The sequence below is a fragment of the Quercus suber genome, unplaced genomic scaffold (genome assembly GCF_002906115.3).
Source record: "Quercus suber isolate HL8 unplaced genomic scaffold, Cork oak 2.0 scaffold_458, whole genome shotgun sequence".
NCBI lineage: Eukaryota > Viridiplantae > Streptophyta > Magnoliopsida > Fagales > Fagaceae > Quercus > Quercus suber.
Window position 1 is genome coordinate 85178 of NW_027069909.1, and position 22301 is coordinate 107478.

Sequence of the window (22301 nt, forward strand, 5' to 3'; positions counted from 1 at the left end):
TCTGTTCAATGATGATTGCTCTTTATTATTACGTTAAAATACTTATTTGTTTTTAGAATAGACAAGAATTGAAGCCAAAAGCTGGAAACTAACATAGTAACAAGTAATTGCTTAGCTGATAACTTTTTTTTTTTTTTTAAATACCCAAGAAAAAAATTCTTTTTTTTTTTACAGAAAAGATAGAAGAAAAAAAAATTGTCAATTATATGACATATGTGTGTCAAATTTAGTAAAAGATAGAAGAAAAAAAAATCTCAATTATATGACATATGTGTGTCTAATTTAGTTGTAAAGACTAAAGTGGATACTATTAATATTCTAGGAACCAAATTGAAAAATGGAGCAAAATATAAGGAGAAAAAAATGCTGTTCGCCATCTGGACAAGCCCCCTAAATATAGATTTTCTTTGCGATACGCCGACACGGCTACACCTTCTTCTTTAAAAAAATAAAAAAATTAAAAAGGTTATGTTATGATATTTTCCATTTGTTCTTTCCAAATATCTATTTTTATTACTAGTATTTAACTTCATTAAAAAATTACTTTATCGAATCACACACACGTTGTTGACACTGGAGACAGATACGACACACTCAGTTCATGAAAAGAGAAAAAAACAATAAATTTGCCTCAAAACATTTTCCCAGTAAAATTAGTTAACGTACAAAACCCACGAACGCAGCCAGCCAATTTACCTGTTTTACTCTCTTAAATCGCGTGATCTCCAAGCTCAATACTGTACAGTACATAAAGAGAGAGCCACACTGGGAAACTGTTTCCTGAGAGAAACAAAAACAAAATCCAAATCCAATTCCAAACCCAAAATTTTCCATGCCAAACCCTAAAAACATTTTCCCTCATTTTCCTGCCACCCAAACACCTCGCTCGTGAGAAAACCTCCCCGGCTACGCGCATTTCTTGAACTCAAAACCGGTAGTGGCCGGCGATGGCGGAGGAGGAGGAGTCGGAGATCGATGGAGGACTGGCCTCGATGGACTCCACGGAGTCACGCTGGGTGTTCCAGGACGAAGACGATTCCGAGATCGAGGACGACTATGACGAAGACGACGACGCTTCGCAGCGGACTGCGAACACGGCTGCCGCGTTGGATTCGGAGGATGAAGATGACAATGCCGAGCAGAGACTGATTCGCACTGGTCCGCGCATCGACTCCTTCGATGTCGAGGCCCTCGAGATCCCTGGCGCAGTCAGAAATGAATATGAGGTGCTGAATTCTTTTTCCTTTTTGAAAATTTTGCGTTATGTGGAACTATTGTGAATCACTCGGTGTGTGTGTGTGTGTGTGTTTGATTTTAAGTGTTTTTGTCATAGTTACTGTTTGGTTCATGAGAAATGTCTGATGAGATAAGTAAAGTTTGATTTTACTTTACTAGAACTTAGTGTGTTGAACTCAATTTAAATGGAGTTTGGTATGTCTTAGCGATTTGCAAAAGTGATTCTGTGATTTGTATGAATCTTTCTTAGCGTTATATGCACTTAGAGGTGGGACTGATATTTGGGATTTTAAGATTTGTCTAAATTATTACTCTATGGAAGAATAATGAGAAATAGCTAAGGAATTGAATCACCTTCTGTTCAATTCTTCATTTTTTTTTTTTTTTTTTTGGTTGAAGATCATTATATGGGACTTGGATCGGGGCTTTTTGGTAAAAGTTCAGAGGAATAAAATAATCCCATTATCATTGTGTTATTAGAATCCTGAGCAATGAGTGGGGATTAGTCTGTTCTGAGACTTGGTCCCAAAAAAAAAAAAAAAACCTCTAGAGTGAATAGTGAGTGACTTGGCTTACATGTACTGAGTTGACCACTCTGTCTCGTTTTATCTCATTCACCAATGGGGTGAGACCAAGTGGCAATTGCCGCTGAAGGACTTGAATCAGGTTAGTGCCTCCACGGAACCATAACTTGCACAGACCAATGAGGCTGCATTGCAATCTCGCTAGGAACTCTGGAACTAGAGTACATGTTCCAGGACATTCTTAGAATATGTTTACGTATGGGGCTTGGAACTCCAAGGAGCTCAGCTAGGGACCTGACCTCGATTTGGCTATTCTAGTGTAGCGCTGACTGCTGAGCTTGTTGAAGGACTCGGTGATGTCTGCATTGCAAAGATTCAATGATGAGGACCGATCGTCAACTTTGGACATTTCCGTTTGGTACTCTCTTATGATTAGGATGGCCCAATGGCCTCAGCCAACATGAAAACGTTTGGGCTTGGAGCACCTAATTGCTGTGTCACCATGTCAAACCCATACCCTCACCTGTACTTGTGCTTCCTATGTGGTTTAAGGAACAGTAAATGTGTATTTTTATTTTAAATTTTTGTTATTTTTTGGAAGCCTATTAATATGGCTAGAGATGGTTGCCTATAGGGAAGGTGGATTGAGCAGAAACTGCTAAATAATGATTTCCTACCTGTTTATGCACTCACTTTGCTGTTATTTTGTGTTCTATCTTGTGTCCTTGGTCAGTAGCTTACAAAGAAATGGTAAGATTATATGTTCACACTCTGGATGATGTCACAAAATACTTGAGCGGTCTTTGAGGGAAGTGAGCACTCTACTCTTGAGATTAAATCTCTCCTCCTTCATTCTTTACTGGATTGGAGTGTTGCTTCTACTTCTCTTCCCTCTTTTTTTTTATTAGACATGTTTGAGCATTGTAATTTGATAGATTGATGTACTGCTACTCGATTGCACCTCTGGTGCTCATGGATATTTTCTTTTTGATCAATAAATTTTCGTTACTTATCAACAAATACACACACACACACACACAAGATGAGGTGCATCTTCATTCAGTGGTTATGTTTTGTGGTATATGTAAGTTAATGCCCTTTTTTACTTTTTTTGAATCTTTGACTCATCATTCAATGATTGGAGGCTAATTGTTTATTTCTGCATACAATTTCTTATACTCTATACTTCTCCCCTCGTGATGATTAATTTATTTTTTTAGTTGGAAGAAAATTCATATTTTTATTAGTGCAAGCTTGCTTTGATCTTGTACTTTAGTGAAGGAGGAAAGGATTGATTATATAGCAGTTGTTTTTTTTTTTTTTTTTTTTAAAAGGGCCAGTACTTATTGTCTTGGTTATGTAAATATAATTGCAGGACTTTAGTATGGCAAGAAGAATTTCACTTGCTTTCCAGACCCTTGGGGTTGTCTTTGGTGATGTTGGAACAAGTCCATTATATACCTTTAGTGTGATGTTTAGCAAGGCACCTATTAATGGAAAAGAAGATGTTATTGGAGCATTATCACTTGTCCTATACACCTTAATCTTGATCCCTCTGGTCAAGTATGTCCTGGTTGTCCTTTGGGCTAATGATGATGGTGAAGGTATGCTGAATGTTTTGAATTAAATCTTGAAGTCCAGGGTTCAAATCTTTCCTCCCCAATTGTAACTATCCCCCCCCCCCCCCCCCCCAAAAAAAAAAAAAAAAAAACTTGGAAGTCCATTGGCTTTTGTGTGTGTTTGTGATTGTGAGTTGGGGGGTGGGGGGAGAAGTAGGTGGTTTTTTTTTTCCTTCCTCCCCTTTGCGTGTGCATTGGGATTCATGTAAATTTTGCATATAGATAATTATTTCAAAGGATCACTTAATGCTGCAGGTGGTACTTTTGCTTTATACTCATTGATCTGTCGGCATGCTAAGGTTAGTCTTCTCCCGAATCAGCTTCCATCGGATGCCCGTATATCGAGCTTCAGGCTAAAGGTGCCATCTGCTGAGCTTGAGAGATCACTAAAAATCAAGGAAAGACTTGAGAATTCACAGGCTTTGAAAAAGCTTCTTCTGATGTTAGTGCTTGCTGGCACCTCTATGGTGATAGCTGATGGGGTTATTACACCAGCGATGTCAGGTCGTTACTGTATTCCTTCATGCTTCTTGTTGCTTCTGGGAGACTTTCTAATCCTATGATTAAAACAAAGAAAAACCTTTTAGATGTATATTTTATGTAAGTCAGTTTTATTGTGTAAAGAATGGATTTACATAATTATCCATCAGTTTGGTTGTTTCCTTATGATCATTTATCATTGAATTATTGCAGTCACGTCAGCTGTTAGTGGCCTAAAAGTTGGAGTAGAAGCCATTGGGGAAGGTACTTCAGCCTGAGCACACCCCCAGTGTACTTGGTTTCTGTTTTTTTAATAAATTTTTTTGTTACTTTTATTAAAAAAAATTGAGCAAGTTAATATGACAACCTGTTATTCAGCTCTACACATTTTTAGTTGTGATTGTTTAATTTCCTGCTTTTTGATATATAGTTATACTAATACTCTTATAAAAAAAGAAAGATATATAGTTATACTAATACATGATCAAAAGTTTCTGGGGGTATTCTTCTTAATGATTAAATCAATTAAAATGTAATTGATCTGTTGGTCCTATTAGGTGGTGAATATTTAGGACTGTATGGTAATTGTAAACCTCTGTCATTGGTATTGTAGAAGAGAATATATGTTTTTTTACTTATTAAAAGGACTGTAGAAGAAAATTGAAATGTTTTTTGTTTTTAGAAAAGATTACAGTTCAATCCCTCAGTTGAAGTGTCAGTGCAATGTATAGATTTACAATTGTAGAGAACAATAGCCTATAAAAGGTGCTAAGGTCACACATTGAGAGTAGACCACAATTCTAGAATATCTTGGCTCAAGTGTTGAGATCGTTGATAAATTGGGGAGTAGTGTTGTTCTATTCAAGGAGAATATGGAGCTATCGGAGAGTACACAACACACTTACGACTGCCCTTTTAAATTTGTCTATATATCAATGAGTTTCTGACTATACTAGATAGATCAAACCTTTTAGGTTAAGGGATACTTTTCCATTCCACTTTCCCAAAATTTTGAATTTGCAGAGCTAATGATCAGTTGGCCAAATTGTATTGCCTACTCCCATTAATAAGTGTGAAGACCTTATGGGGACGATTTGGAGAGAGAAATAATTGCACATTTAACAACATTGAGTTGCCAACTATTGAGATGAAACTCTCGTTTTTACAAACTTTGTATGAGTGGTCTTATGCATTTGGCAAGGTCTCATTTTCTTTTCTTCTAACTTTCTTTGACTATGTTCATTTGTATTTCTTTAGAGAATTCCTTCTTGTACTTCTTGCACACTTAGATTCCTTTGCTATTAATAAAATCGCCAAACTGCTATTCCCAAGCCCATTTCAGTATGGCGGTCCAAGCCAAACAAACCCACCCTTTTTCTTTTCCATCTGACGAGACCCAAAACACTGGGATCTCTTTGCCGTCGGTCACAGTGAGCTCTAAGCAAGGATCTAAAAGCTGCAAGGTAGTGATTGTCGAGCTGAAGCATTCTCAAGCTGTTCCTTGCAGCTCTTCGATGCTAGCCCAGCCAATGAAGCTCTCCGATAATGCCGAGATTGAGTTTCGCGACACTGACGAGGCCGATATAGAATCTCTTGGCTCCGATGAGACTGAGGTGTCAACAACCATCTTTGAGGTTGAAGTTAACTTGCAGCGAGACATCAGATTGTTACTTCTGGAACATTTTGACAATGTTGTCAAGAAATGGGGGAATTCAGAGTAGTGGGTGCTTGAATTATGAGATGGAAGGAGAGTGGTGGTTTTGATACAAATTTCTCTACCACCGGGTGAAGTCACAGAGGTTTTGGGAGAGCAAAATCAGTTGGCCTTGGTTCCATTGATGTCTTTAGATTCTTTGGAGGTGTCATCAGCTCAGTTTGAGGGGGATGAAGTACTTGTGGAGGGCTGGGCTTCAGACCTATTCGGAGGCTGTTGAGCTACCTAACGAAGGGGGTTTGTCACCTCTAGCGGTGGAACCACTAGCTTTTTCACTACCCTTGGCCATGGAAGGATAGGAAGTTGAGGGTGTGGGGAATCCAGTAAGGAAAGAATCTTACTTTGAGTGGTTCCAAAGTAGATTCAATGGGTTTGATAACTTCCTGGCGTGTCCTTACAAGGTTTGGAAAATCAAGCGACAAATTTCTTGTTATCTGTTGAGGCTGAGTTACACTGTAGGGTTGCTTTGGAGAAAAAAGCATCTGACTTGAAGAGTTTAGGAGTGAAAGGTATAAGAGAGTTGAAGGGTCTATTTAGTTCGATTAATTATGGTTCTACTTCATATTAGGCGTAATGGTACTAATAGGGAGCAGGCACTATTTGTTTCAAAATGAATTTGAAGATACTTTTTTGGAATGTCAGAGGTTTGAATGTGGTTGAGAAGAGGCTTCAGATTCGTAACTTGCTGCGTACCTGGAGGGCCGATATTGTATGTTTGCAGCAGAATAAACTTGAATGGATAACTAGAGGAATTGTTCGAAGTATATGGGGCTGTCCATATGTAGATTGGCTATTCCTGGGTTTTGAAGGTGCTTCTGGAGGTATTGTTCCGACGTGGGACCGAAGAGTGGTGGAAAAAGTGGATGAAGCAGTGGGGTATTTTTCTGTTTCATGCAAATTTAAAAATGTTGGGGATCAATTTGAGTGGGCGTTTACAGGAGTATATGGGCCAAATTTGAATAAGAGGCGTAGGAAAATGTGGGAGGAGTTGACAGGGCTGATTAGTTGGTGGGATTTGCCATGGTGTATAGGAGGGGACTTCAATGTAATCCGCTTCCCATAAGAAAGATTAGGGGCTGCAAGTTGTACTCGGACTATGTATGGATTTTCTGATTTTATCTCTTTCCATGGGCTGATGGATATACCTATGGACGAGGGCCTTTATACTTGATCCAATAATTCCTCCGCTTCTAGAATAGATCAATTTCTTTTCTCTCCACTTTTGGTGGATCACTTCACTATGTTTACCCAAAAAAGACTATCCAGGGTACTTTCAGACCACTTCCCAATTTTGCTGGAGGGGGGAAGTCATTGGAAAGGTAGAACTCCTTTTCATTTTGAAAATATGTGGTTGAGGTTGGAGAATTTTGTTGATAAAGTGAGGCTTGGTGGGCATCTTATTTGTTCCAAGGCAACCCAAGTTTTGTATTAGCTGAAGTTGGTAGCTTTGAAGTTGGATCTAAAAAAGTGGAACAAAGCGGAGTTTGGTAATGTCACTATTAAAAAACAGCAACTCTAGAACAAGTTGAATGATTTGGATTTCAGAGAGGAGACTTAGCCTTTAACAGCTGAGGAAAAGTTGGAACAAACTAATATCCGTACCGATATTGAAAAGCTCACTCTTTTAGAAGAGGTTAGTTGGAGGCAGAAGTCTAGGGTGTTGCCTTTGAGGGAGGGGGACGCAAATACCAAAATTTTCCATAGAATGGCTAATTCCCATAGAAGAAATAATGGTATTGAGAGCCTTATGGTTGATGGAATCTTGTCTTCAGATCAAGGTATGATTACTGATTGTATTACTCAATTCTTTATGAAATTATACTCTGAGGAGCAAGTTGATAGACCGTTTCCAGAAGTCTTGGTATTTCCTAGGATATCTGGTGGTAATGCAGATTGGCTAGATAGACCCTTCGATGAGGTAGAAATTTTTGAGGTCATTCAGAATTTTAATGGTGACAAATCGCCTGGACCAGATGGGTTTCCAATGGCTTTCTTCCAAGCTTGCTGGGGAATTCTCAAAACTGATCTTATGTCTGTTTTTCACCATTTTTTTTGCTAAAGGTCAGTTTAAGAAGAGTTTGAATGCAACTTTCATCACTCTCATACCTAAAAAAAAAAAAAAATGAAGCAATTGAAGTTAAGAATTTTCGCCCCATTAGTCTTGTTGGGGGGTTTATAAAATCATTGCTAAGGTCTTAGCCAACAGACTTCGCATAGTCATGGAAGATATAATTTTTGCTTCACAGAATGCTTTTGTGAGGAATCGACAGATTCTTGACCCTGTACTTATTGCTAATGAATGCCTTGATAGTAGATTGAAAACTGGGTTGTCAGGGCTACTTTGTAAATTAGATGTTGAGAAGGCCTTTGATCATGTAAACTGGAGATTTCTTATGCAATTACTAGAAAATGGTGGGTTCTCTGCTAAATGGTAGCAGTGGATATTCTTTTGTATATTTACAATTCATTTCTCTATTTTGATAAATGGCTCTCTTTGTGGGTTTTTTGAGAGTTCCAGGGGGTTGAGACAAGGTGACCTATTGTCTCCTTTGCTGTTTGTACTGGTTATGGAAGCCCTTGGGGGAATGATGGATATAATTGTCTATGATGGTCACATGTCAGGCTTTGGTGTGGGTCGTGAAGAGGGAAGATCATTGGTGGTGTCTCATCTTCTCTTTGCGGATGACACTTTGATTTTTTGTGGTGTTGATCTGGATTAGGTTTTGTTTCTTTGTATGATCCTCATTTGGTTTGAGGCTATCTTTGGTCTAGAGATAAATTTGGGTAAGTCAGAGTTGGTTCCTGTTGGTTGGTGGATAATTTGGACTTGTTGTTGATTGTCCTTCGCTGTAAACAAAGTACTCTTCCAATGAAGTATTTGGGTCTTCCTTTGGGAGCTAAATTTAAGGATAAGGCCATATGGAACCCAATTTTGGAGAAGATAGAATGGAGATTAGCAGGATGGAAACGTTTGTACTTATCTAAGGGAGGTAGAGTCGCTTTAATTAAAAGCACTCTATCTAATTTATCCACTTATTTTCTATTTCTATTTCCTATTCCTGTAGCCGTTGCTAACCGAATTGAGAAACTTTAGAGAAATTTCTTATGGGGTGGCATTGGAGATGAACCAAAATTCCATTTGGTTAAATGGGCTACTGTTTGCATTCCCATTGCTTCGAGTGGCTTGGGGATAAGGAAGGTAAAACTTTTTAATGAAGGTTTGCTTGGGAAGTGGCTATGGAGATTTGGGATGGAGAGGGCTGCCCTTTGGAGGCAAGTGATAGAGATGAAATATGGTAGTGAATGGGGTGGCTGGTGTACTAGGCCTATTAATGGTCCATATGGTGTTGGCTTGTAGAAATATATTAGTCGGGGATGGCCTTCTTTGTCTCACCACATTCTATATGATGTTGGGGATGGTTCTAGGGTGAAATTTTGGCAAAACCATTGGTGTTGGTGAGACTTCTCTTGCAGTTAGCTATCCTGAATTGTTTAGAGTTTGGCGAGACAAGGAGGTTAGTGTGGTTGAGATTATGAAGCTTGATAATGGAGTTCTTTTTTGGGATGTAAGTTTCTTTAGGGGTGTGCATGCTCGGGAATTAGAGGCATTGGCTGGTTTCATGGATACTATTTATGGTGCTTCGGTGAAATGGTTTGGTGAGGATAAGATGTGTTGGAAACTTGATAGAGAGAAGGGCTTCCTGGTTAAAGACTATTATAGTCTCTTAGTGGGCTCTAATGACTATTGCTTTCCTTGGAAAAGTATTTGGAAGCAGAAGATTCCTTCTCGAGTAGCTTTCTTTGTTTGGATTGCTGCTTTGGGGAAGTGCTTAACGATTGACAATTTACAAAAAAGGAAGGTTTGGATATTGGATTGGTGCTACATGTGCAAGTGTAATGGTGAATCGGTTGATCATCTTTTTCTTCATTGTCCGGTTGTAATGGATATGTGGGCTATGGTGTTTGGATTGTTTGGAGTGAGCTGGGTTATGCCACAATCTGTAGTGGGGCTTTTAGCATGTTGGCAAGGCAGATTTGGTTGTCATTGAAATGGGTAGATATGGTTGATTGTTCCCCATTGCTTATTGTGGTGTCTTTGGAGAAAGAGAAATAGTAGGTGCTTTGAAGATAAGGAGAGATTAATATTAGACTTGAAGCTATTTTTCTTTAGAACTTTAATGGATTGGTTGGTTGCATTGTGGAGCCAATCATTTTTATCTTTTCTTGATTTCCTAGATTCTTGTAATTTTTGTTCTTGATTGTTTGACCCCTTGTACACTCCTTGTGTACTAGGGTGCTCCACTTTTTGATATCAATAAACTTATTACTTATCAAAAAAATAAAAATTTTTAAAATAAAAAAAGTGAAGAGTGAGGTTATGAATTCAATCCATATCAGCATGTTAGTTATTTTCACTTATCAAAAATTTTGAAGTGATATATAGGGTAGGGAATTTTTTTAGCGACATTTAATTGTGAATGTTTGTTGTTGTTTGTTCAAGAAGAGTGGGCAGACTGCTGGTCACTTATTCATTGGGAGTTTGGTAGCATACTTTGGCGATGATTTGCAGTCTCTTCAGGATTTAGTTAGTAATGCCTACTGGTGTGATTGGTTCACTAGCTTGTAAGCATGTTTGCTTTGGTAAATATTGTAGCATAGGCATTTGGAATGCAATTCCTCATTTCCTTATATGGTGAAGTTGGAAGAAAAGGAATACTTAGTGTTTTGAAGAACATGAAAGCTTAGTGTTAGATGTGAATTCTAAACTTCTTAGGAGGGCTGCAGTAGGTTGACGGCTAGTGTAAAATTTAGTCACTTTGTTATGAATGGATCCATTATAGATACTCGTTGGAGTGTCCCCTACTAGTGACATATTGCTTTGGACCTTGGATGCAGTAAAAGTGGGTAAGGGTTAGCTAGGCTGTTTCCCATAAGAAGGCAAGTGATAGAGATGAAATATGGTAGTGAATGGGGTGGCTGGTGTACTAGGCCTATTAATGGTCCATATGGTGTTGGCTTGTAGAAATATATTAGTCGGGGATGGCCTTCTTTGTCTCACCACATTCTATATGATGTTGGGGATGGGTCTAGGGTGAAATTTTGGCAAAACCATTGGTGTGGTGAGACTTCTCTTGCAGTTAACTATCCTGAATTGTTTAGAGTTTGGCGAGACAAGGAGGTTAGTGTGGTTGAGATTATGAAGCTTGATAATGGAGTTCTTTTTTGGGATGTAAGTTTCTTTAGGGTGTGCATGCTCGGGAATTAGAGGCATTGGCTGGTTTCATGGATACCATTTATGGTGCTTCGGTGAAATGGTTTGGTGAGGATAAGATGTGTTGGAAACTTGATAGAGAGAAGGGCTTCCTGGTTAAAGACTATTATAGTCTCTTAGTGGGCTCTAATGACTATTGCTTTCCTTGGAAAAGTATTTGGAAACAGAAGATTCCTTCTCGAGTAGCTTTCTTTGTTTGGATTGCTGCTTTGGGGAAGTGCTTAACGATTAACAATTTACAAAAAAGGAAGGTTTGGATATTGGATTGGTGCTACATGTGCAAGTGTAATGGTGAATCGGTTGATCATCTTTTTCTTCATTGTCCGGTTGCAATGGATATGTGGGCTATGGTGTTCGGATTGTTTGGAGTGAGCTGGGTTATGCCACAATCTGTAGTGGGGCTTTTAGCATGTTGGCAAGGCAGATTTGGTTGTCATCGAAATGGGTAGATATGGTTGATTGTTCCCCATTGCTTATTGTGGTGTCTTTGGAGAAAGAGAAATAGTAGGTGCTTGAAGATAAGGAGAGATTAATATCAGACTTGAAGCTATTTTTCTTTAGAACTTTAATGGATTGGTTGGTTGCATTGTGGAACCAATCATTTTTATCTTTTCTTGATTTCCTAGATTCTTGTAATTTTTGTTCTTGATTGTTTGACCCCTTGTACACTCCTTGTGTACTAGGGTGCTCCACTTTTTGATATCAATAAACTTATTACTTATCAAAAAAATAAAAATTTTTAAAATAAAAAAAGTGAAGAGTGAGGTTATGAATTCAATCCATATCAGCATGTTAGTTATTTTCACTTATCAAAAATTTTGAAGTGATATATAGGGTAGGGAATTTTTTTAGCGACATTTAATTGTGAATGTTTGTTGTTGTTTGTTCAAGAAGAGTGGGCAGACTGCTGGTCACTTATTCATTGGGAGTTTGGTAGCATACTTTGGCGATGATTTGCAGTCTCTTCAGGATTTAGTTAGTAATGCCTACTGGTGTGATTGGTTCACTAGCTTGTAAGCATGTTTGCTTTGGTAAATATTGTAGCATAGGCATTTGGAATGCAATTCCTCATTTCCTTATATGGTGAAGTTGGAAGAAAAGGAATACTTAGTGTTTTGAAGAACATGAAAGCTTAGTGTTAGATGTGAATTCTAAACTTCTTAGGAGGGCTGCAGTAGGTTGACGGCTAGTGTAAAATTTAGTCACTTTGTTATGAATGGATCCATTATAGATACTCGTTGGAGTGTCCCCTACTAGTGACATATTGCTTTGGACCTTGGATGCAGTAAAAGTGGGTAAGGGTTAGCTAGGCTGTTTCCCATAAGTGATGTGCTACATCGGCGCATAGGTGAGGTGAAAAATAGGCAAGACTTCCCGCACTTTGTTGGATGGGTGTGGATAAAGAAGTTAGTCCAAGAAAATAGGATTCTTATAGGTATTTGGAATATAGAGTCTTTAACTAGGAAATTCATGACTTCAAATAAAATAGAATGTTGGGAAAGTGAATATATCATTAATGTTAAATATAGGATTCGTATAGGTACTTCCCGCACTTTATTTTTTCATATAATGTTAAATATATCAATTTAAGAGCAATAAAGGATAATAAAGTGAATACATGATGTTTAGAAATCAGAATAAAACTTTTATTACTTATAAAAAAAAAATGTTTAGAAATTAGAATACAAACTAAAGAATAAGATCTAAAAGAGTAAATAAAAGATAACTTGATAAGTGTTCAAGATTAAAACTAAAAAGAAATAATAGATAAGTGTCACTCTCATGTCTAGCAATATACGGTTGGGACACGGGTGCAAAAGTGTCCTAGGTGTGTCCCGTGTACGACATGGATACGGCACCCCAAATGAAGTGTTTGTGCTTTCTATCTTGTACGTTTCCTTGTACATGGCTTGCATCCCTTCGCCCTCTTTAATGAAATTTTTTACTTAAAAAAAATAGGGTAGGGAACTTTTCTTCCTTTTATTTCTTTCTGTTGGAAGCCATTGGTTGTATGGGCTATATGCAATGGGAGGTGGCTCATTTCCATCTTGAAAACCTCCCTCCCTTGGTATAGGCAGGATTTGATGCCAGGTCCATTATCTAATGACTTAGAATCTATATTGAGCCAACTGACACTCATTTCTTTCTAATTTTCTTTTTACTTGTGCATATATTGAGTGTGCTTATTACATTGAAAATTTTAATATCTTATTGAGGAAACTAGTCATGTTTTAAGTAATAAATTTTATTTTTGTGTGCAGGTGAAGTGAGGATGATTTCAGTTGCTTTTCTTGTGATTTTGTTCAGCGTCCAGAAGTTTGGGACAAGTAAAGTGGGACTTGCTGTTGGCCCTGCTTTATTCATTTGGTTTTGTTCTCTTGCGGGCTTTGGGATTTACAACCTTGTTAAATATGACACTAGTGTCTTGAGAGCATTTAATCCTGTTCATATCTATTACTTCTTTAAGAGGAACTCAACTAAGGCATGGTACTGTCTTGGGGGTTGTCTCTTGTGTGCAACAGGTAATTCTTCAGTTTGGGAATATTGGATTCACTAATGCAAATGCTTGCTTTTCTTTCCTTGTAAAAATGTTCAGAATTTTGATTAAACTTGTGATTTTGGTTTTCTCCTTTCAGTGATAACATTTGAATAATTTTATTGCTCTTTATTGTCCTGATAGTTTTTTTTTTTTTTTTTGAGAAGTACCTGATAGTTATATGTTAGATTATGGATTAGATAGAATTCATGCTGGCCAAATCCAAATTAATTTTCTTTATTACCTTTAGGTTGAATAATTTGTCAAACTGAAAAATTTGATTCTAAAGGGTATATAAGAGATTAATGGGTTGCAGTTTAAGGGATTTAACTGTTGTTGCTGGATTGGGTGGCATTTGACAACTGAATAGATAAATTTATGAGTGAAGGTGATGCAGGCAGTGGAAAGTCAATCTCAGTTTTATTTTATTTATTTTTAATTGCCAAGGGCATTTTGTAATTTCCTTATTTCTGAACTAGGCTGTACTAATGGTCCATTAGGTCTTATATTGAGTTTAATTTGAGTATAGTTATTTAGTTTGGGCTTAGTAGTAAATCCCAAGGAGTCTAAGCCCAAGTCTTATTAGGGTTTTAAGACGTCTAAGTTCTACTAGGAATAGGCATTATTTTTCTATTTAATGGGATGTAATCTTTCTTTTGAATGAATAAAAAAATATCGTAAACTATGTAATGAAAGTTGGGTCCTAGAAGTCGTGGTTGTGCAACTACCTTCTGTCTATGACAAGTGTCTTCACTCATTAAATATTAAGATAGTTTTTTATTTTTATTATTATATTATTATTTTTTAAAGATAATATTAGGATAGTTTATTCTAAATTACACTCTATCACCAATAGTTTGTTTTGCATAAAATTCTATTATCTAAGTTTCAAGAAATTTAAATTAAACTCCAATATTTATACACTAAACATCGTACTTGCGCTAAGTGTCTTAATGTATGTATGTATTAAATATCTTAAAATTTATGTGGTTTAATCATGTTGATCATTAATTGTTTAGATATGTTGTATACTTTTAAGTAAAACTTTATCAAAGTGTTATTATATAAAATAAAATAAATTTATTAAATTGTCTAGTGGTTCACTAATTCTTAATATAATTTCAATTTATTTACCTATAATTTTAATTAAGCTGTGCCCTAGCATGTTGGCAAGGCAGGTTTGGTCGTCATTGAAATGGTTATATTTGGTTAATTGTTCCCCATTGCTTTATGTGGTGTCTTTGGAGAGAGAGAAATAGTAGGTGTTTTGAAGATAATGAGAGATCCATACTAGACCTCAAGTTATTTTTCTTTAGAACTTTATTGGATTGGTTGGTTGCTATGCAAAACCAATCATTCCCTTCTTTTATTGATTTCCCTGATTCTTGTAATTTTTGTACTTGAATTGTTGACCCCTTGTACACTCCCTATGTGCTAGGGTATTCCTTTTTTGATATCAACAAAACTTATTACTTATCCAAAAAAAATAAAAAATAAAAAAATCCCTAAACCACCTATCCATCAAATAGCTCCAAATGAACTCAAAACAGTCCCATTACTGTTCATGGGTTACTGTTCAATGTTCATAGCCTTGGAACAACATCCCAGATCGCGGTTTTTCTCCTTTGTTTTTCCCCAAGTTCTATTATTCTTTTTTCCCTTTTTTTTTTGATAAGTATTATTCTTTTTTCCCATTAAAAACCTTATAACCCTTACTATTTCCAGCATTTCTCCCACCAATCCTAACCCTAATCCTCAAAATATCATTGCTGCCCAGATCTGGTCCAGGGATTCTAAGTCAGATTTTGCTTTGTTCACCCTCGTCCTATGTCAGAACTAAGAAGGCTGATTAGATTTGTCATGCGTGTTATAAATGCATTTTAGAATCACATCATATTGTGATTTTTGGGAAGGTAGACAGGTCTTAGTAGTCTGATTTGGGATTGATTGGTATCCTGCCAGAAATCAATTTTGTGATGGAGTTTGGCTTGTGAATGAGGGTTTAGAATGGTAGAGAAAGGTTTAGAGTTTGTACTTTAACTAAGGTTGGAAAAGATGAATCTTGGTGTATGAAAGAAGCTGGAAAGTGAGAATTTTACATACCTATGGCAGGTGTTTAAAACTGCTCCCTCATGTAACGCCTCACTTATTGGGAATTTTTTGGTCTCTTATCCAATTTTTATTATATGGTCATAGTTTTGTCATAGGAGATGCTACTCGGGTATTTGAATTTGGAGAAAGGTTTTTGGAATAATATTCATCACATTTGTTCAACAGGCACATGCGTTAAAAGGAATAATGAGTTAGTCATATCAACTAGTTTGGTTTAGGCAAGACATGGAATCCGTACTCATCTAAATTTCTTCCACATTTGTAACAATGAGATATACGATAGATTCATCACTGATGTTGCAACAGAACCAGGGATCATGCCTTATGTCTTGTAAGAACAAATTTGGAGGCATGAATTATGGATATGTTTCATCATTTATTAGCAATCGAAGGAGTGAAATATTGATGGAATTAGTAAACAATCTTGTTAAGTCTTTGGAAGTGTGTTTATGTTTATTTTTTTTCTTTTTTAGTTCAATTTTACACTCAAACACTTGCATATTACCAGGATTTTGAATTATTATTCTTTTTAAAAAAAGTAATAAAGTCTTATTAATTTCAAAATCACTATATGCTCACGATGATGAACACAAAGTGATTATAAAATTACAGAAGTCATTAGGAAAAAGAAAGAGTCTTGGAACTCTAACAAATAATTACAATGAGTAAAACCTCACACTCTAGACCAATAAAATAACATTTGAATTAGCACGGAGTGCAATTCCTCTTGAGTGCACTCAATATTCTCAAAGGTGCGATTATTACGTTCCTTCCGCATGATCCACATCAAACATGACAGGACAAGATTCCCAATGTCTGATGAGCGTTTCCTGAATCAATTCCTCCAACCAAACAATAAAGCTGCTACTGTTGATGGCAACACCCATTAAATCCCAAACATATTACTAGGTTAATTACAATGGTTTAACATGCATATTACTAGGTTAATTACAATTTTGTCCTAAACATTAATAACGCTACTTTCCACTCATTCTTGAATAAGATGACAATCCACCTTTATATACCTAGTTTGCTCATGAAAAAAAGGATTAGAAGCAATATGAATTGCTATAATGGTTGGACTACAGACATCACTGGGAATGTTTTGGAGTTGTGATGGCAACTAGGTCAGGTCATTACAGTCAGATGGTGGCTTCAGATGATGTTGGTTGGAGTCGCAATGGTGGCTGAATGAGTGATGGTGACTAGGTTTGGTTGCTCAGTATGGTTTCAAAGTATTGGTGGCTTAGTTTTGGGTTTTCTGAGTATAGTTGTGGACACCAGACTTAAGAGATGTGATTAGTGTGGTTGATGGCAATGGGTGACTCAGGAGGTGGTGTCAGAAGGTTTTTATTTATTATTATTATTATTTATTTTATGGCCTTGATGCCATTTCAAGTCTTGGGAAGTTTTTTTTTTATAAAATTTTTTTTTAAAAAAAAATATTAATATTAAAAATTAAAAAAGATTTAAGAACTAGCTCTCACAAACATGCATATTATTTATAGACTAAAGTACACTTTTGACCCTTAAATTTTGGGTTTGTTTTCGTTTTGGCCTTTTATGTTTCAAACTTTTCATTTTGGCCTTCATATTTGATTTAATTTTTGTTTGGCCTTTTACATTTCAAAATTTTCTTTTTCATGAAGGGCTAAAATGAAAAGTCAAAATGAAAACAACCCCAAACTTTAAGGGCCAAAAGTGTACTTTAGTCTTATTTATTTGAGGTGCTTGCAATGATATTATATATTTGCCCCAAAGGCTAACGTACATTCATAAGAAATCTAAATTAATATAAATAATTTTTGTGCTTTTAAAAATGCGAAAATGCAATTTGACATCAATGGTTATTATAATTTTTTATTATTGTCTTGACCTTTATAATATTGCTGATGACAAATTTTGTTTCAGGTTCCGAAGCAATGTTTGCAGATCTTTGCTACTTTTCTGTGCGATCAGTTCAGGTAAAGAAGCAAGAGATTCAGTTACTGGATCATATATCTTACATGTTTCCTTAATAGTGATAGCATTTTCAGTGTTCTTTTCTGTTACTGTTATTGCTGATTAGATTAGCTACATTTCTAATGTACTTGATAATGGTTGTTCGCAGCTTACATTTGTATTTCTTGTTCTGCCTTGCCTTCTTTTGGGTTATTTGGGTCAAGCTGCGTATCTTATGGAAAACCCAGGTCTTGCTGCTGAGCAAGCTTTCTTTTCTTCTATTCCTAGTAAGCCTCACCATTTATCTCAACCAGTATGCAAGTACTAAGGTCTATACAATTCTTTATATATAGTTTTCAGGACCTACTTGTAATACTTGGTTTATTTATTTTTATGTACTAGAATATTCTGTTTTGCTATTTGGAATGCTTACACTGTAAAGCAAAAATTTCTGTATGTAGGTGGTGCTTTCTGGCCAGTCTTCCTCATTGCTAATGTTGCTGCATTAATTGCCAGTCGGGCAATGACAACAGCCACATTTTCTTGCATAAAACAATCAACAGCACTTGGCTGTTTCCCTCGTCTTAAAATCATTCATACTTCTCGGAAGTTCATGGGCCAGATTTATATTCCTGTCATAAACTGGTTTTTGCTGGCAGTTTGCCTGGTGTTTGTCTGCTGTATATCAAGCATTAATGAGATTGGAAATGCATATGGTAATAATTCTTTCTTGCCTTTTTATCCCCATTATTATTGTAAATTTTGTTTTTCATTTTCTATTCACTTTTGTTGTGTGGTTGAATTCTGGGCTTTATTTTCCTTGTAGGCTTCTGCTTATAACCGTCTAGTTTATGTTGAAATAGAAGAAATGATTCTTCCTTGCCTTTTTTTCCCCCTGTTATCATTTAAATTTTGTTTTTCATCTTCTGTTCATTTTTGTTGTGATGAAATCTGCCTTTATTTTCCTTGTATGTTTCTGCTTATAACTGTCTAGTTTCTGTTGAAACTGAAGAAATGATTTGCACCCACTGATATAGTAGTGTTTACCCCCCACTCTCCTTGAGTTTATGTGAAGCAGACAGCCTAAACATTTTTTTCCCGGAATGGGTGCTTTAGGGAGCACTATATTTGCAGCAATGGATAGACTTGATCCCTTCTTTTGTATTCAATTTTCCATCGGCTTGCAAATATTGGTGTTTGACTTGGCAGTTTGCTTGCTCTTGTTTAGTTTTTGGAATCCACAGCATTCTTACAATAAATCCTTCCTACGTTATACTGTATTACTTTGGAACTGCAGTCCTTTTATTCTGTTTTCTATAGTATTTTGAGGGATCCAAAGTGGGGTTGTTACAAAACAACAGAGGACTACTGTTTAAATATGATTTTACCAATCCGATTTCTTTTCTAGAAAACCTAAAGATTTTTGCATTCAAAATAAGGAATAATCTATTTCAAATGCCATAAAATTAAATGTGAATGCTATATAAATTGTTTCCTTGTGAAATTTAACATACACATTTTCTGCCTTTTTCTGTAGGCGTTGGCGAGCCTGGCAGTGTGCCTTGCATTCATTTTTTGAAGTCCCCCTTCACTTTTTTTTTGACAATTTATTTTTTATTTTTTATTTATTTTTAGTACTTATATTATCATTAAAGAATTTCTATTCCGTTTTCAGTCATTTTGAGGAATGAAGTCATAGCAGAATACAAGTGAATTCTTCTCTATTTGATGACTTTTTTCAGTACATGTAAAGATTATCTCATACCAAAAAGAAAAAAGGTGCCATAAAACTTAAACGTTAAGAATTTATGTACATCACAGTGGTTAGTGGTTCCTCAATCCCATTTAATAATAAAAGAATAGTTGTTTCTACTAGTCATTTTCCCTCCAAATGAAGTTTGTTGGAAAGCGGTGATAGAGAATAAGAGCTTTAGGAAAATAGGGAGGAAAGGTTTTTGAAGTATGAATGATAATGTTGTATATTAGATAGGAATCAATTGGATCTACCAATTTTTGTTTTATTTGATCTTAGTACTGCTTCCTCTGTGGTGACTTAAACAAGCTTTTAATTTTTTAATTTTTTCTGATCTCAATTCTTTTTTACAGGCATTGCTGAGTTGGGAGTAATGATGATGACAACGATTTTAGTAACCATTGTTATGCTTCTTATATGGCAGATAAACATTGTCATTGTGCTGAGTTTTTTGGTATTTTTTTTGGGGTTGGAATTGATTTTTTTCTCATCAGTTTTATGGAGTGTAGTAGATGGAAGTTGGATAATATTGGTTTTTGCTGTAATAATGTTTTTGATAATGTATATCTGGAATTATGGAAGCAAGCTGAAGTATGAAACTGAAGTAAAGCAAAAGCTATCAATGGATTTGATGCGGGAATTGGGTTCTGATCTTGGGACAATCAGAGCTCCCGGCATTGGTTTACTATATAATGAGCTGGTGAAGGGAATACCAGCAATATTTGGCCATTTTCTGACAACTCTCCCGGCAATCCACTCTATGATAATATTTGTCTGTATAAAGTATGTTCCAGTTCCTGTAGTGCCTCAGAGTGAAAGGTTCCTTTTCCGGCGTGTCTGCGCAAAAGGCTACCACATATTTCGTTGCATTGCCAGGTAAACTGCCAGATTCTTGTAAGCAGGGAGCTGTCTTCTTTAGATCTTTGGACATGTACTATTAAACCTATTGGCTTCCACATAAAAGGTGAAGCCAAATGGTTGAGTCATCTATGGGAAATTAACTACCTTTAACTGAGAATTACCCTTTTAACATTCCATTTACTACCAATTGAGCACTTCACCAAAAATGCCAAATAAACTTCCTTTTAATTCCTAAAAGTAATGAGGTTGAATCTTAACATTGTTATCATGTAATGCTTTTTGTTTGATATATTTATATATATCGGTTTATATTTGTTTTATGTGTTAACTTACTCTGTAACCAAACAACTGAAATTTGTTACTCTAACAGGTATGGCTATAAAGATGTTCGCAAAGAAAATCACCAGACATTTGAGCAGCTGCTGATTGAGAGTCTTGAGAAGTTCATCCGTCGTGAAGCTCAGGAACGATCATTGGAGAGTGATGGGGATGGTGATACAGATTCTGAGGATGAGTTATCTGCCTCAAGGATTCTTATAGCTCCCAATGGGAGTGTCTATTCACTCGGTGTTCCTCTCCTGTCAGAGTTCAGGGACACAAGCAAGCCCATTTTGGAAGCAAGCACGTCAGAGGAGATGAGGCCAGTACTGCCTCCGGCAGACCCAGCAATGTCTGATACAGAGCATAGTCTTGAGAGAGAGCTGTCTTTTATACGCAAGGCTAAAGAATCTGGGGTAGTTTATCTTCTTGGTCATGGAGATATTAGAGCGAGGAAAGATTCCTGGTTTATTAAGAAACTAGTCATAAATTACTTTTATGCTTTCTTGAGAAAGAACTGCAGAAGGGGGATTGCAAATTTGAGTGTGCCCCACTCAAATCTAATGCAGGTTGGCATGACATACATGGTTTGAAGGTGGGCTTTGCTACTAATAAGGAAAATTTCAATTTAATTGACAACAAAGGTTGACACAGACTATTGAGATTCAAAATGGGTTTTCTGGCATGCTCTGCTGTTGATGCAAGTCACATTTTTGAATGCGAGCAAATTTTTCGTGATTATACCTGGCTATTTGGATCCACCAATCTAGAAACATTTTATCTCATTAATCGGAAAGTTTTTGTATTATTTCCTTTTGGGTTGCCTTGTATTGATTTTGAGTTATGCATATAAAAAAAAAAAATCTACTCTTGTAATTACAATCTCAAAGATATGTGAATGTGATTCATCATGACATAATTCCACTTGGAATAGTTTTACCTCAAATGACTTTGGACTGGCATGGTTAAACACCTCCTGTCAACTCTTTAGGCATGAGAGAAGTCCATAGATTTACTTCACTTAATTCTCTCTCACTCTCTCCAAGCTAAAAGGGGGTTGGGTGATGCAGGAGCATCCAGTAGCCTCGTTTTAATTGCATCAGCTGTGCAAAGTAGCAACAACTAGTTTACAGCAGCAGCCTTGCCTATTGAAGTCCAAGTCTTGCAGCAGCCAGCCAATGACAAAATAAGGTTAGCTAAAGTGTCCAAGCTGTTACCAAGCCTTGTGGAAACGGCTGGAAGGAGCAAGGAGAGTTGGAAGTCTCAGATGTAACAGATTCAGTGTAATAGGTAGATAGTTAGACCTGTTGCCAAACACTAGGGTAAAGGTAGTTATGGTGCTCTAGCCAATAAGATCTTCTTGGAATCAGTTAGGTTGTTAATTGGTTAGTTTTAGTCTAGATCACTAGTAGATAAAGATTAGTTGAGCCAATCAAGTGCCTGTAACTTGATCCAGCTTGTATAAATAATAGTAGGTTGGCTTCAAATTGTAACAAGTTTTGTTTGTTAATGAAAATACTTAGCCTTGAGTGCTATTTTGAGAATTCAGTGTTTTTTGCAGAGGTGCTATCCACCTATTAGTTCCTCTAAGCAACTCACAACCAGGCCTAAATAGCCACCCAACTTAGTCTTCATCATTGAGGGAATGGACCCCTGGACATGGCAGCGGCGGGTCGGGTTGGGCGGGTGACCAGGTGGGTTGGACAGCCCTATGCCCCATACAAGGGGATGTACCAGTTGGCCTACGGGCCATAAGTAATCTTTCTCTGCTGGTCATTTTAATTAGTAAAAAATATGACACTATACTTTTTTGAGACTTAGAGATCTCCAAATTACAATTTAAAAGAGGCAATTCTTTTAAGATATGTTGCTGAATGACAAACATTACGTCATCTCCACACAATGTGAGAGTCTGAGAGATGCTACATGTAATAA

General features: G+C 36.5%; 1 protein-coding gene across 2 annotated transcripts; it reads left to right on the plus strand.

The window, feature by feature from the left end:
• Window positions 1-599: 599 nt before the first annotated feature.
• On the plus strand, window positions 600-21910 carry LOC112032419 (potassium transporter 7). 2 transcript variants are annotated; one of them, XM_065762432.1, is made up of 10 exons: window positions 602-1226; window positions 3136-3364; window positions 3635-3883; window positions 4073-4123; window positions 13107-13367; window positions 17405-17457; window positions 17604-17721; window positions 17896-18150; window positions 19541-20063; window positions 20419-21910. In XM_065762432.1, the coding sequence occupies exons 1-10, from the start codon at window positions 948-950 to the stop codon at window positions 20957-20959; spliced, it is 2559 nt and encodes an 852-aa protein (XP_065618504.1). In that variant the 5' UTR covers window positions 602-947; the 3' UTR covers window positions 20960-21910. The 2 variants fall into 2 exon arrangements, with proteins under 2 accessions (XP_065618505.1, XP_065618504.1); XM_065762433.1 differs by lacking the exon at window positions 4073-4123 and having other exon boundaries at window positions 600-1226.
• Window positions 21911-22301: the final 391 nt, after the last annotated feature.